The sequence below is a fragment of the Danio aesculapii genome, chromosome 8 (genome assembly GCF_903798145.1).
Source record: "Danio aesculapii chromosome 8, fDanAes4.1, whole genome shotgun sequence".
In the NCBI taxonomy this organism is placed as follows: domain Eukaryota; kingdom Metazoa; phylum Chordata; class Actinopteri; order Cypriniformes; family Danionidae; genus Danio; species Danio aesculapii.
In genome coordinates, this window is record NC_079442.1 from 11385622 (window position 1) to 11399432 (window position 13811).

A 13811-nucleotide genomic window follows, 5' to 3' on the forward strand; every position below is an offset into this window, starting at 1 on the left:
GAAAGAAAGGTGACGTCAAAATTAATATTGTGTAAAAATAAGTGATTAGGTAACATAAGTCTTGGTTAAAACATTGAAACAAAAGAGAGCAAATGCTCTAAACAGCTCGGTTTAAAGCTCTCTTTAAAGGTATTTGACTCTAGTGAAACAGTTATGCTATCTAATTACTAGCCTGTCTTTTAATTAAAATTTGGTTGTTTAGATCTGAGCATTATTATTGGTAGGCTAAAATAATTGTGAAATTTTTGTATTCTTTAATTTGTAACAATTTTGAACAAGCATACTGCCAATTGACAAATGTGAAATATTTTTTAAAGAATTTGATAAGGTAGTTACATGGCTGCATATCTAATTAATATGACAAGAAAATAACAAGTTCATTTGATTTTTGAGGTTTATGAAGTTATGTTTAATTACATGGACTATGGAGTTGAGAATTTTGGTACAGTAGAATTTGGGAAATATTGTATGTTTAATTGGAAATAATGATTGCTGCCTTATTTCTGTTAAATTATGTTTGAGTTTGGTTTGTATTTATGTTTGATCTTTGTCGAATTAGACGAAGATTGTGTTAAACTCCTAAAAAGTGGGAATTTTTTGCTTTTGTTTAACATAATTTTGAAAGTGGGTGGAAACAAAAAAAAAAGATTTTACATGTTTAAATAACATATTCCTTTTCAGTCAGCCCCTCTGGATGGAATTTTTCCATTTATGATTGTGCAGCGCACACGAATAACAAAAGATTTTTTATGAACAGGGAATGCAGGAGCAGATGAAGGTGTGAAGGACGCAGAGGCTGAGGCAAATAAAACATGATAAATGATTGTATTTTGTTTTGTTTATTTCTTTATTTTTTCAATTTTGTGAAATTTAATTATGGTAGGTAAACAATATTAGTGATATTGTAATATTTGATGGCTTGTATTAAGATTTTTATTTTATTTATTTTTATTGATTCTAATTGCTGTTCAACATGATCTGATTTGCTTCGATATTTTGATTGTGATTTGAATTGTTTGTTTGTTTGTTTGTTTTTTTGATTGTGATTCTATGATCAGGGACGCAATGACAGTGATTATTCGTCAAACCCAGCTTGGCAAAATCATGAACACTGTTAAATAATTAGTAGCTAGGACTTGTGTGATTATTGAAGTTTTGTTTTTGAAATTAACTTTTAATTCTAAATTATTATCAATGACCAAAAAAAGGTTGGAAATTGTGAAGGAAAAATCTATTTTTACCAAACTTAAATGCTTATCAAACATTGTGTCTTTATCTAAAGATGTTTTGTCTATTTAAAGAAGTTTTCTGGGACATAGCATGAGATATATGACATATTTTTGTTAATTTCTTTTTCTTGTGTGGAAAAGTAGAGCAGGTCTGTAATGCAACATTGAATAACTGATATAAGCAGGAGAAAGCACTCCTTTCCTTGACACACTCTGCAGTGACATGTGTTTCTGTATGACTATCTGACCCTCTTGCAAGAGAATATAATCATCTTGAAAATACATTTGGACATGTTTGTCTCTTATTCAGTGATGGAATTTTAAAATTGCCACGAGATAACACAAATACACTTCATTAAACATGTACACATAGACATCACCTATATGCTATAAAATTGTAGGTTAACTATGTTTATATTTAATACCTTATATTTGATTGTAACTTTAACTTAGATTTTTTATTTTATTTTATGCAACTAATGTGCACATTTTATAAAGCTACTTTGAAACAATAATTATGGTAAAACATGCTATACAAAGCAACTTGAATTGAACACATATTACAGTTTGATTCATTTTTCTTGCAGAATAGTGGCCAGTCACTATGTGATGCTGGTGGAGGAAATTTTTCCTGACTCGCTCCACCAAAACACCCCACAGTGGCTCAAATATATTTAGATCTGGTGATTGTGCCGGCCATGGGAGATCACTTTCATATTCCTCAAACCACTCTGTCACCACACTGCACCGCCTTCAGGATATAATGCTTGAACCATTAGGTGGACATGGTCTTCCAGAACGGTTTGGTAGTCCTTGGCAGTGACACACCAATCTAGCACAGGTATTGGGTCTAGGGAATGCCATGATATTGCAGCCCAAACCATCACTGGTCCAGCCCCATGCTTCACTCTGGCCATGCAGCAGTCTGGGTGGTATGCTTCTTTGGGGCTTTTCCACACTATAACTCTCCCAGATGTGGGAAGCACAAAGGTGGACTCATTAGAGAAAAACATGTTTCACAATGTCCCCAGCTGAAGATTTTTGCCACGGCAACATTAAAATTGATGTTTGCCATTGGCACGAGTGACCAAAGGTTTGGCTATAGCAGCCATATATATTGGCAAACTCCGGAAAAACAGTTTTGGTGGAAACAAGAGAGTTGTGGTACACATTTATTTTTGCAGTTAGTTGGGCAGCTGTGGTTAAATTCTGATATATTAGCCATAAAGTTGTGTGCATTGCAATATTTTAAGCAAAGCGGTGCTTTACTCTGCTCTTATCGGTGGAATGTACAATCAATAAATTTTGGCCACCAGGCTGGTCAAATTTAGCCATGAAATTGGCCGGTGTCAGTTTTATTGTCCAACCACTGCATATTTTATTTTATTTATTATATTATTTTGTGTGATAACTAAATATATTCTGAATAAACTAAAAGCATAAAATGTATTAATATTTATTGTTCTTCTCTCCCCTCATTCACCTGGCCCATTATACAATGGACCTTTGTTTTCCCAGGTGTCCATCACTAGTGGTAGTAACCCCTTGCATCGAGTCAAAGATGTGTACACACAAGTGACAAGATCCAGTTCTTAAAAGTCTTGTGATTTTTAGTCCCTTTTTGGTAAATTTGTTTTGCCATTTTTTCTGGAAAGAGAAATTGTAACATTACCAGTAATTTCCCAAAATGCTGCCCTGCATGAAAGCAGAAGGAAAATTGCTAGAATGAGCATGTACACATTTAGAACGTGCTGACATGTCACATCTACTCTGACCAATCAGAACATTCAGATGCAAATGATGCATTCACATCAGCACTGCTTTTAAATTCTTTTCCAGAGACATTTGGCTACTGCTTGCTAAATTTGACACTAGTGTGTTGAGCCTACAACAGTTGATTCATAATTTGTAATGTTTTATTGTCATTCAGTTGTATTCAGATTTTGTATTTTCTCAAAAAAAAAAAAAAAATTAAATAAATAAAAACTATAAGCCGCATCTATAGACATAGCTGGGATGTAAGCTCTTTTTTCCTGGTCTCTCAAAGACATGTATGTATCTAGACACGTACGTTCATACTCAAACACGACTTTTAAACATAACAAAACTCTCGACAACTGAAACCTACTGGCTGATGTATCTTTAATAGGTTATAGGGCCTGCAGACTCTAACTGAAGTTTATAAAAATTATTGTGTAGTATTGAAACATCTTCAAGGAGGACGCAGCACAGAAATATCACTTATACTAAAAATACTTGGGCTAGAAGTAATATTATTACTTCTGGAAAAATATTAAATTAAGGGTTTAGGCCTACCTGAAGCAAATTTAGACATTTAAGTGAAATTTTAAATGTTCTATGACCTTTTGCTTTTAATAGACCCTTAATAAACATTTCAATGATTATTTTATGCAACTTAAATTTAAACATAAGGGCAATTTTAAGTAAAAAGACCCCTAAGGTGATTTATGCAACTGTCTCTTTATCTGGCCAATAGCTATACGCTTTTTTTCCTTTTTTTGTGCATGCAGCAGACACTCTTTATCTGACTCGTGAAACTCGTGAAACTTTGCTTTCACCCCGCCCCAAAGGTCCAGCTGGTATAAGTTGGCCCAAATTGGCCCATGAGATGAGCTGAAAAATGTCTGCCAAATCAGGTGAAAAACAACTACTTGCACTGGCACGTTCACTTTAGGCACGACAGTGGAAACTATGTAATCTATTATTTATCTTGTGCCACTCCAAACATATATAACTTCCGCTTGTCATAATAAAAATGTAAATATTGTATGAAAATATTTAGATCAATATAATTTAAAGCCATACATATTTGCAAGCATTAAATAAAGAGAGAATGTTTTTTCTTTCTGTTTTGGTGAGCTACCCATATAATGCCTTCATGTTGTACTATAACAGAAGTTATTCATTTGTTTTTTAGTTGTAAAGACAACAACAAATAATAATAATGAAAGGTGATGTTGTTCTGACCCTTTGTGATAATAGCTGTGTTCATAATGGTCCCTGCAGCATTTGCGACAACTCCTTGGTCATCATCTGACAATAGTTTTACCAATATGGGTAAAAGATTCTCCTCACACACCTTTATCTTCCCAACTGTTGGAACACTAAAAGAGAACAGAAGAGAATGTCAGAAATTGGAATTACTTCATTTATTATTATGTTGGCTTGAAAAAGCCAACATACTATTACTGTGTGATATTTAAACAAATGAGCTTGATAATTTTTGGTGCAGCAGTATTTTTATTTATAAAATAATGATCATATTAATTTTACAAAAAAAAAGTCATAAGTGTATTAGTCAATCACACTGCCACTGTCATCATGTCTGGTCTCCTGTAGGCGGGACTCAAGCAGCATCTCCACACACACACAGAGCGGACAGTACCAGCAGTAGTTTGTTGTAGTAGTTTGTTGGTTGCAGTCTACACAACGAACGTTTTGTGTGTGTTTGACAGTTCAGGCACAAGGAGTACTGATCATGCACTGTCTGAGGAGATCACATGAGATCACAGCACTTAATCGATAGTTAATCGAGAGTGAATTGTGACTGAATGTTATTTAATGTATTGTGCTGTGGCGACCACTGATTAATAAAGGGACTAAGCCGAAAAGAAAATGAATGAATGAAATTAATTTCTAATTAAGTTGATTATATGGTATAAGTAATAAAGTAGACACTTAATTTAACTATGCTTTATTAAGGACTTATATACAATCAAAACAAATATACATGAACATTTTCACCCCATCAGGGCCAATTAAGAGATACAGACATTAAGAATCAGAATATGAGTCTTATCAATCGTGACACATTTCATGCTGCAGTGCATGCTGGGAGAATCATTCAAAACTCATCCATGGCTGCCAGCATGCACTGCAGCAAGAAATATGTTATCATTATTGGGATTAAGACTCTGATTCTTGATGTCTGTGTGTTTAAGGTGGTGCAGATGTTCAATGTGTTTCAAAGCAGTGGTAGGTTTCCTTTAGTAAAGAAAAGCAGCAACTTAACATTATAAATATAATCCATAATAGAATAATCCATAAGACCAATAACATATCATTGAAAACCTGGATAAAACCATCATCCATCAGTATATACAGTTGAAGTCAGAATTATTAGCCACCCTTTGAATTTTTTTCCTTTTTTAAATATTTCCCAAATGATGTTTAACACGTAATTAATGAGTTTGTTAACACATAATTAACCGATTGTGACAAAAACAGGTCGCATGGCAACAATTTTAGAACAATTTTATTCACACAAAATGCTCTCAAATGTATAGGATTAAATATCGGGTGCAAATTGGAGCCCTGTATAAAAATTTAAATCAGAAAAAAAGAGTAACAATTTAGTTTAAGTAACAATTCACTCCATTTACTGCTGCCATATTAACTGCCTATTATTAAGATATATAGTTTGATCTTTTTTTACATCCTTAATTCTACCTGATACCTAAACCCAACCACTACGTTATTAACTATTAATAGGCAAATATTTCGAAGTATATTAGAGCTAAAATCTTAGTAAATGGTTTGTGATTTAAGGCTGTACAATATATCGTTTTAGTATCGATATTGCAATGTGCACATCTACAATAGTCACTTTGCAGAATCTGCAATGTGGAATCTGGATTATGAGCAGCTTCACTGCAAAAGTTGAATTACAATAGAGTGAAAGTTTATAATTTCCATCTATTTAAGGCCTGTGACTGTGAGCATTTTATTTAGTTAAAAGTTTGTTATTTTTATAGCACTTTTTTTATTTGTTAAATTTATAGCATTTGGGCAATATAAATTAAAACATTTATAGCTTTAACCCTCCTGTTGACCTATGGGTCAAAATAAACTGGGCACCATTTTAACAGCAGAAATAAATGATAAATTCTTAATACTTAAAGTTTAATTTTAGTTTTTTGGGGGAAAAAAACAGACAAAATAAATAATTTTCTAATTTCTTATTTTCATGAAGGCTCAACACATTGAGGGTGCAACTATTGTCCTTCGGGTGAATTTTGTGTGAAGCGATTTGGTCACATTGTAGTCATATTGCAATATATATTGCAGAAAAACAGAATATTTAAATATAAAATGTTCCCAATATCACGCAGCCCTAGCATGAATTGTATATTAAAATAAAATGTGATCAAAATAAGTATGGCTAAGTATTGGCATTTTGCAGAATTGATGGCTGTTTGTGAAATTGAAAACCAGTAGCAAAATGCACTTATATAATTCTTGTTAATGTGTACTTTTGATCTAAAAAATGTATAGTTACCAATGTCACGTTTCACGTTTGTACTTATATACACTATTCAGTAGGTTGTTACATGTGAGTAGTAAATAAAAGTAGTTATACCAGTACTACACATCATCCCACTAAATGTAACCCAAACTAGACTGTTGTTGCCTACCTGATTGCCATTAAGGCAGATGCAGCCTCCTTGCGGATGACAGGAGAAGAGTGAGATAGTTGATCTCTCAGGACCTGAATCACATCACTCTCCAGTGCAGGTATTGCATTCACACTCAGGCAGCAGCTTAACGTGGACAGAACTAAAGTACGAATGTTTTCTTCTTCAATTGAGATCTTCGAAACCAATCTGGGCACAACACCCTTATTCACCATAAATACGGCTCCTGTAGAATAGAGAACTCTTCATATTAGAAGCATCTGATATATCTTTCTATTTAAAACAAAAGTATTGAAAACAATATTCACCTAAGGGAAATTCAGCAATTCTGTTGAGTGCTCGATGCACATTTTCACGACAGGCAATCTCAGGGTCATCTAACAGGTTTGCAAGGGGGCCCACAATGTCAAAATTCAAAAAGGCATCTCTGTGCAAACATATAACACTTTGAATTTTTCTGAAAACCAAAATTAAAAAATCCCATGACTGCAATAATATCTGGATGCAGCCTTTATGATGCAAGCTGAGATTGCATCGCTTAGAGATGCAGTGTCAGACACAATGCACTCAATGGAGCTAGTGATGTCACTGTGAGGGGTAGGGTTAGGGTTAGGGGTGGGGTTAGGTAAACACATTAAAAGCATTGGATGCAGCTTATATTGCATCTGCACCAAGTCTGCAGCCAGACTGCACACATCACAATATCCTTCAGAAATGTTTCTAATACACTGATCTGGAGCTCAAGAAACTTTTATTATTATAATCTAGTGTGAAGACAACTATTACTTAATAGTTTTACTTTATAAAAAAAATGCATTAAATGCATGCAAATGGTCCCGCAGACTTCTTTTTTTTCATTTTGGCTAGGTTAAACTAATATATAACATTGTTAAGCCCAGATAAAATGAGAAAAAAACATTTCATAAGACATTACGTTCCTTAAAAGGTACATAAGTAACATATTTATTTACATTTTAAAATTACTCAAGATTGTAGTATATTCTTTTAAAAACAACTTTCCCTAACACAGTTTTGTTGTCAATTTTGTTTTAAGTAGTAAACTGTGTAATTTAACAATAAATTTCAAATTTTGATCATAACAGTAAACATTCGTAAAAATACATACAATGACACTTGATGAACATTTTGCCTGTTCTTTAACTGATTACATTTATTAATTTTCCTTCAGCTTAAGCCGCGTCACACTACACTTTTCACCACATAGACTGTGCCAGACCATACAGCAGAATTTCGTAAACTCAAACTCTAGGCTTTAGTCTGAAAAAAGAGCCATTTACCTTTAAATAAAAGTAATTGTTATGTATATTATTAGCCTAATTTTTCCATAAGTAAACATGTATTTATTGTTTTTTAGAGTTGAAACAATTGTGTCTCACTGAAAAAGCTATATAATTTTACAGTAATATCACATTTTGAATAGCAAAATGTTGTGCCACTTCATTTTTTTCATTATAGGCAATAATATATAGACAAGGAGTGACTTTGTCCCCAACTAAATAATTAAAAAAATTCTTTCAATGCATGTAACCTACCCAATAAAAATTATACTGTTGCAATGTGTCATTTGAGAAATCACACTAAGTGCTACTGCTGTAATCAGTAGCTGAAGAAGACTGAAGTCAGTATTTCTGTGGCTCACACACACATTTGCAGGTTTACATAAGCATTCTATACAAATCACATTGTTGGTATACAAATTAAAACAACCCCAAATCAGAAAAGGTTTGCACTGTATGGAAAATAAAAAAAGAAAGTAGTGATTTCCAAATTTTCTTTCACTTGTATTTCATTGCAGCAAATATGAACAAAATATTTCATGTTTTGTCTGGTCAACTTCATTTTATTTGTAAATATACATCCTTTCCTGTCATTCAGCCCTGCAACACATTCCAAGAAAAGCTGGGACAGGGGCACTTTAGGGCTAATAATCAAGTAAATTGGTTAAATAATTATGTAATTTGAAACAGATCATGTCATCAGGTGATATGATTTGGCACAAATCATTTAGCAGCAGCCAAGCCAGGTCTAGTCCTTTGGGAGCAAAGATGAGCTGAGGATTGCCAGTGAAAAAAATATAGAAATTTTTAAAAACAATGTTCCTCAAATTTGGAAATTTCACCTTCAACAATGCATAACATAATTAGAAGATTCAAGGCACTGCATCAAGAATTGTAATTCATCTATAAGCAATATCACCACATGGGCTCAGGACTACTTTACCAAACCTTTGTCAGGTACCATAATACGTAATTACATACACAAAATGCCAGCAAAAACTGTACTGTGCCAAAAGAAAGCCCTATGTTAACAGTGTCCAGAAGCGCTGTCGACTTCTCTGAGCTCGAAGGCATCTGGGATGGGATTTTTTGGGGAGAAATTGAAGCTGTGTGCTCCAGACCAAAGAAGAAAAAGATCATCCAGACTGTTACCAGCAACAAGTCCAAAAGCCAGGTTCTGTCATGGGTTGTGTCAGTGCCCTTGGCAAAGGTAACTTGCACTTCTGTGATGGAACCATTATTACTGAAAAGTACATAGAGACCTCTAGCAAAACATGCTGCCTTCAATATGCCCATGCATATTTCAACAAGAAAAGGCAAAACCACATTCTGCACACATTACAAAGTCCTGGCTGCAGAGGAAGAGGATACAAGTACTTGACTGGCCTGCCTGCAGTCCTGACCTGTTTCCAATAGAGAATGTGTGGTGCATTTTGAAGAGCAAAATGTCAAACTTAAAGTCTTTTTAAAGATGTCGTACCGACTGTGCGTATTTGGATGTGGTGGTTTCCTTTTCCCAGATGATGGGTACAAGTACTGCATTGCATGTCTGGGGGTCTAGTATGAAGATGTGATGCTTGCGGACAGCGCATGGCATCACTGTGAGGGCATGTCTGTTGCACAGCTGGTATTGTGGCTGAGATTGTCTCATCAGTGAGGGTCAACCCACCTGTGGGGCTACCACTCCTCTTTGGCGTGCTTTGGTGGCCCTCTCTCTTGATGACAACAAGGACCAAACGTCTATCGTGGCATCGGCAGGTGGGTTGTCATGCTCCAAGGACAGTTCAGACTAGCTTCCTGTCTGCACAAGCTGCTGTTCAAGATGCTCACGCAGGAGCACATCTGTCCTCAGGATTGGTTTGTAGCAATAGAACTGAAAAACACGTATTTTCATGTCTCCATACTTTCACGCCACCGGCAGTTCCTGCGGTTTACGTTCGAAGGTCAAGCATGCCGGTACAAGGTCCTCCCCTTCGGGCTCTTCCTGTCTCCCAGAGTTTTTACCAACTCGCGGAGGGTGCCCTAGCATGCTTTAGCTCGCGGACATAAACAAACTCAATTATCTTGATGACACCTCGACCAGTTGAAGCTTCGGGTCCACCGAGTAAAGAGCAAGCTTGACCCGGTGCAGAGCACCTCTTTTCTCAGGTTAGAGTTGGACTTTAAATTGTAATATCCTGACAATGGCAGTATCTTTGGTTGTAAATTTGATTTGATTACACTATTTAAGTTGAGATTTAAAATAAATATTTTACCTATTAAAACGCTTTGAGAATGTTTTTTTTTTTACTTGATCTTACACATACAAGTACTTAATACACTTCTTTTGAAATCATTTTTTATTTTTGTGCAAAACAATGCAATTAATCATGATTGATCACAGACAACCACGCTATACTTTCATTAAAGTACACTGTAAAAAATGTCTGTGATTTTAACAGTAAAAGTCTGTACAATCTACAGTAAAAACCTGTTAAATGATTAACAGCTTATTTCTGTACAAAATATGGAAAATAGCTGTAACAGACCTAACCTTTGTTTTCGAGAAACTAATCAGAGTGTCTGAAATCTCACCACTCACCCTCATTCACTAGTCCCTAAATTAGTCAAATAGTTTAGTCCACTACTACAGTAAATGATCAGAAATAAGTGAATTCAGACACTGATGAACACCTGCTGTTAACAAGCACAATCACTGAAGGAAAGAACAAGAAATAAAACTACAGACATAACCACACCAAACTAACTGAATTAAAACAGAGGATTAAACAACTCCATTAAATAACAGCATTACCAGCTTCACTGATTACAGTTTGACTTCAATTCGTTCATATCTGCAAGAATATTTGATAATAACAGAGGTTTATATTTTTTATTGAAAATATTTCATTTGACCTCACCATCATGGAAATCAGAAGCTGCTTTAGTTGAGCTCTTAAACCTCTACCTTTAAGTTTCTCTGGCTGTTATAACTGTGTTTCTGAAACACCTCAGTTTTAGCAAATAAAAAAATGAGAAACTTTACTGTGTATACTTAATCCTTACAAATATAATTACGAGTATTTATATGTTAAGCCATTAAAAATTGTTTTATTTAAAATTGTTTGGCATATGTTACAGCTTCCCATGGAAGTTTAACAATCAATAATCAAGGACTTAATAAGAAATTTACATTTAATTAATTTCATGCACAAAACCTTGAAATTTCCAGGTGTACATCATGACATACAGACATCAAGAATCAGGATATGAACCTCAACCATGGTTGCTAAAAAAAGCTGCTTAATTCATTCATGCTGCAATGCATGCTGGGTGCCAGCATAGTACAAAAATCCCAGCATGCATTACAGCATGAATATATTAAGCAGCTTAAAGTTCTTACAATCTCTTTCATTTCCTTTATTTTAAGTTGTTTTTGGGAGGTAATGTTTCAGTAGAGTGTTTCGTATTGTTCTGGGTTGTTTTTTTTATTTTTTGTTTGTCACCATTGTTTCGATTCAAAGACTAATTGTTCATGTCTGTGTGTTTTTGAATGCTGCCACAAATTAAACATTGTGAATGGTGGATTTAGACCTGTTAAACCATCATTAGCTGCTATAGGTCAAGTGGATTCATTTATGTATGTTATTCATTTCTCCCTTGTTACTAACAAGATGTTCAATGAGTGCACAAGCACGTGAGGGTGGTATTGATATCATAGTTGTTCATATCAGACATATTATTGTGCTATTCTTTTGGCTTTTCATGCTATATAACTAGTGTGATTAACACAACTAACTATAGCAGCCAAAAAACAAGTTTGTGTCAAAGTAGTTGAAGAGCCCAACTAAAGAAGTCACCATCATGGTGACTTCAAATAAACAACAAAGATTTCATTAAGAGCTTTTGTTGATGTGACAGAAATAAAGTCAAAGGTCAGTAATAAGGGAAGCTCCTGATGTTTGTGGAGTTGATTAATGATCTCTACTGTTGATTCTCAGTTGATTTCATCTTTGGTTTTGGCTGTTTTGTGTGTGTGTGTGTGTGTGTGTGTGTGTGTGTGTGTGTGTGTGCGTGCGTGCGTGCGTGTGTGTGTTTTTCTTTCCTTCAGTGATTCTGCTGTTAACAGTTGTTCATCAATAATTCTCAATTCTCCTTTAATTAGACCTTTAATTATCTCATTAACTTCATCACTGTCTGAGTGTTCAACCCTCTGTAATGAGGATTTTGCTCTGGGATTTGAGGGGTTAAATGTGTTCGATGGAAAAATACAGACTGCGGAATGTATTTTTAACAGAAATATTCTGTAAACTAAATTTACGAATGTAAAGTGTTAAAAACAGTAGATTACTGGCAACCACAGCTGCCGGGATTTTACCATAAAATCAAGTTTAAAAATCTGCAAAATACTGTAAAAAAATTGTGCCACCATTGTGGAGGATAGCATCTAGATGCAAGTCCAAGATGAACTGAGTATTTGATGATGTGCGGCATCTTCTTTTGTTTAAAGGTAACTGTGTAGTAATGTAGTATAAATTTGTTTGCTTATTGTAAACACACATGATCACATTAATGCATTGAATGATGTTGTTTTTATACACTAAGTTACGTTTCTGTGAACTGAACATTGTATCAGTTCATGGAATACGATTATATTACATACATTTTAACAGTTCTATGAGCTCCTGTATTTTTTACGGAAAAATTGTGGCAACGACAGCTGCCGGTATTTTTCTGTAAATTTAACGGATTTTTTTTTACAGTGTAGAAATCAATTTACAAAATAATGTAAACTTAACTGACTGCTTCACTTCCATTTTAAAACATTAAAATATGTGTATTTCTGTGTGGGCAGATTTCATGTGGGCCTTGTGATTGAGTGGTGATCTGGCTATTTCGCAATCTGTTGATTATCAGATTTAACCGAGAAACTCACTTAAAGGGAACTTCACCACCTTTTGCTGCTGCATATATTCTTTTTGCAAAATACATAGTAGGCTAATAAGGGGCTAAGCACATTTTCATGCCAAACGCTACAAAATAAAAATGTAGAATTTTTTATTTTTTTTAGGACTCACCTTCCCATACTGTGTGAAGCAAGCACATAAAGCACTTCAGTAGTTTTGACCCTGATTAAGCTATCCTCATCTTGCAGCAAAACTTTAAGTCTTTCCAAGCACTCTAAAAAGCAAAGAAACAATAGTTGCTGTAATCATAATTACATAAAAATGTACTTATTAAAAGGTACATTTACAAAATTATAAATTGTGTAATTGTAATCATTGATTCCATATATAGAATATAACTTTGCTTTACAAAATATTTTTTAAATGTGTTTACCACTGAAAATGGCTTCATATGCCCTCTCATGATCATGAAGAAGGTCACATAGTGCAGTAAGTGCCTTCTGACGGGTAAACAGCTCATCGTCCTGCAGCTCCACAAGCAGCTTAGAAAGCGCCAACTTACCAAAAGCGATCGGTGCTTGTGTTGGGTCAATATGCGGTGGGGGCTGTTCGGTTGTTTGTGGACTTGCCATCTTCAAATCCTTGGGTGCTTCAAATGTGAGCACATTAAATGTGACTAGCCAACACAAGTTGTTAATTTAATGACAGATTAGTTTTGCTTTTTTGAAAGGGACCAAGTACAAATGTAAAGGAATAATTCACTCATCATTTAATTACCTTCTTACTTCTGTTAACCAAAAACTAACATATTTTGAAAAATGCTGGTTTCTGGGACCCATTAACTTTCTACAAAAAGCTTAGAGTTACCATGAGGCGACACATAATAGAACGTCCCATTGTAACAGTAGTGACCAGCAACAGCCCAGCAATTCTGCCATTTTGGAGTAAAAGGGATCGACCGTC

General features: G+C 34.6%; 1 protein-coding gene across 1 annotated transcript in view; it reads right to left on the reverse strand.

Moving 5' to 3' along the window:
- rsph14 (radial spoke head 14 homolog) overlaps positions 1-13811 on the reverse strand; it is a 40536-nt gene that overhangs the window by 23527 nt on the left and 3198 nt on the right. The window contains exons 2-6 of the mRNA XM_056464328.1: positions 13282-13497; positions 13020-13122; positions 6973-7091; positions 6665-6890; positions 4218-4354 (exon numbers count right to left, since the gene is read on the reverse strand). Coding sequence (XP_056320303.1) covers positions 4218-4354; positions 6665-6890; positions 6973-7091; positions 13020-13122; positions 13282-13480 — 784 coding nt within the window. The 5' untranslated portion in view covers positions 13481-13497. The remainder of the gene's footprint in view (positions 1-4217; positions 4355-6664; positions 6891-6972; positions 7092-13019; positions 13123-13281; positions 13498-13811) is intronic.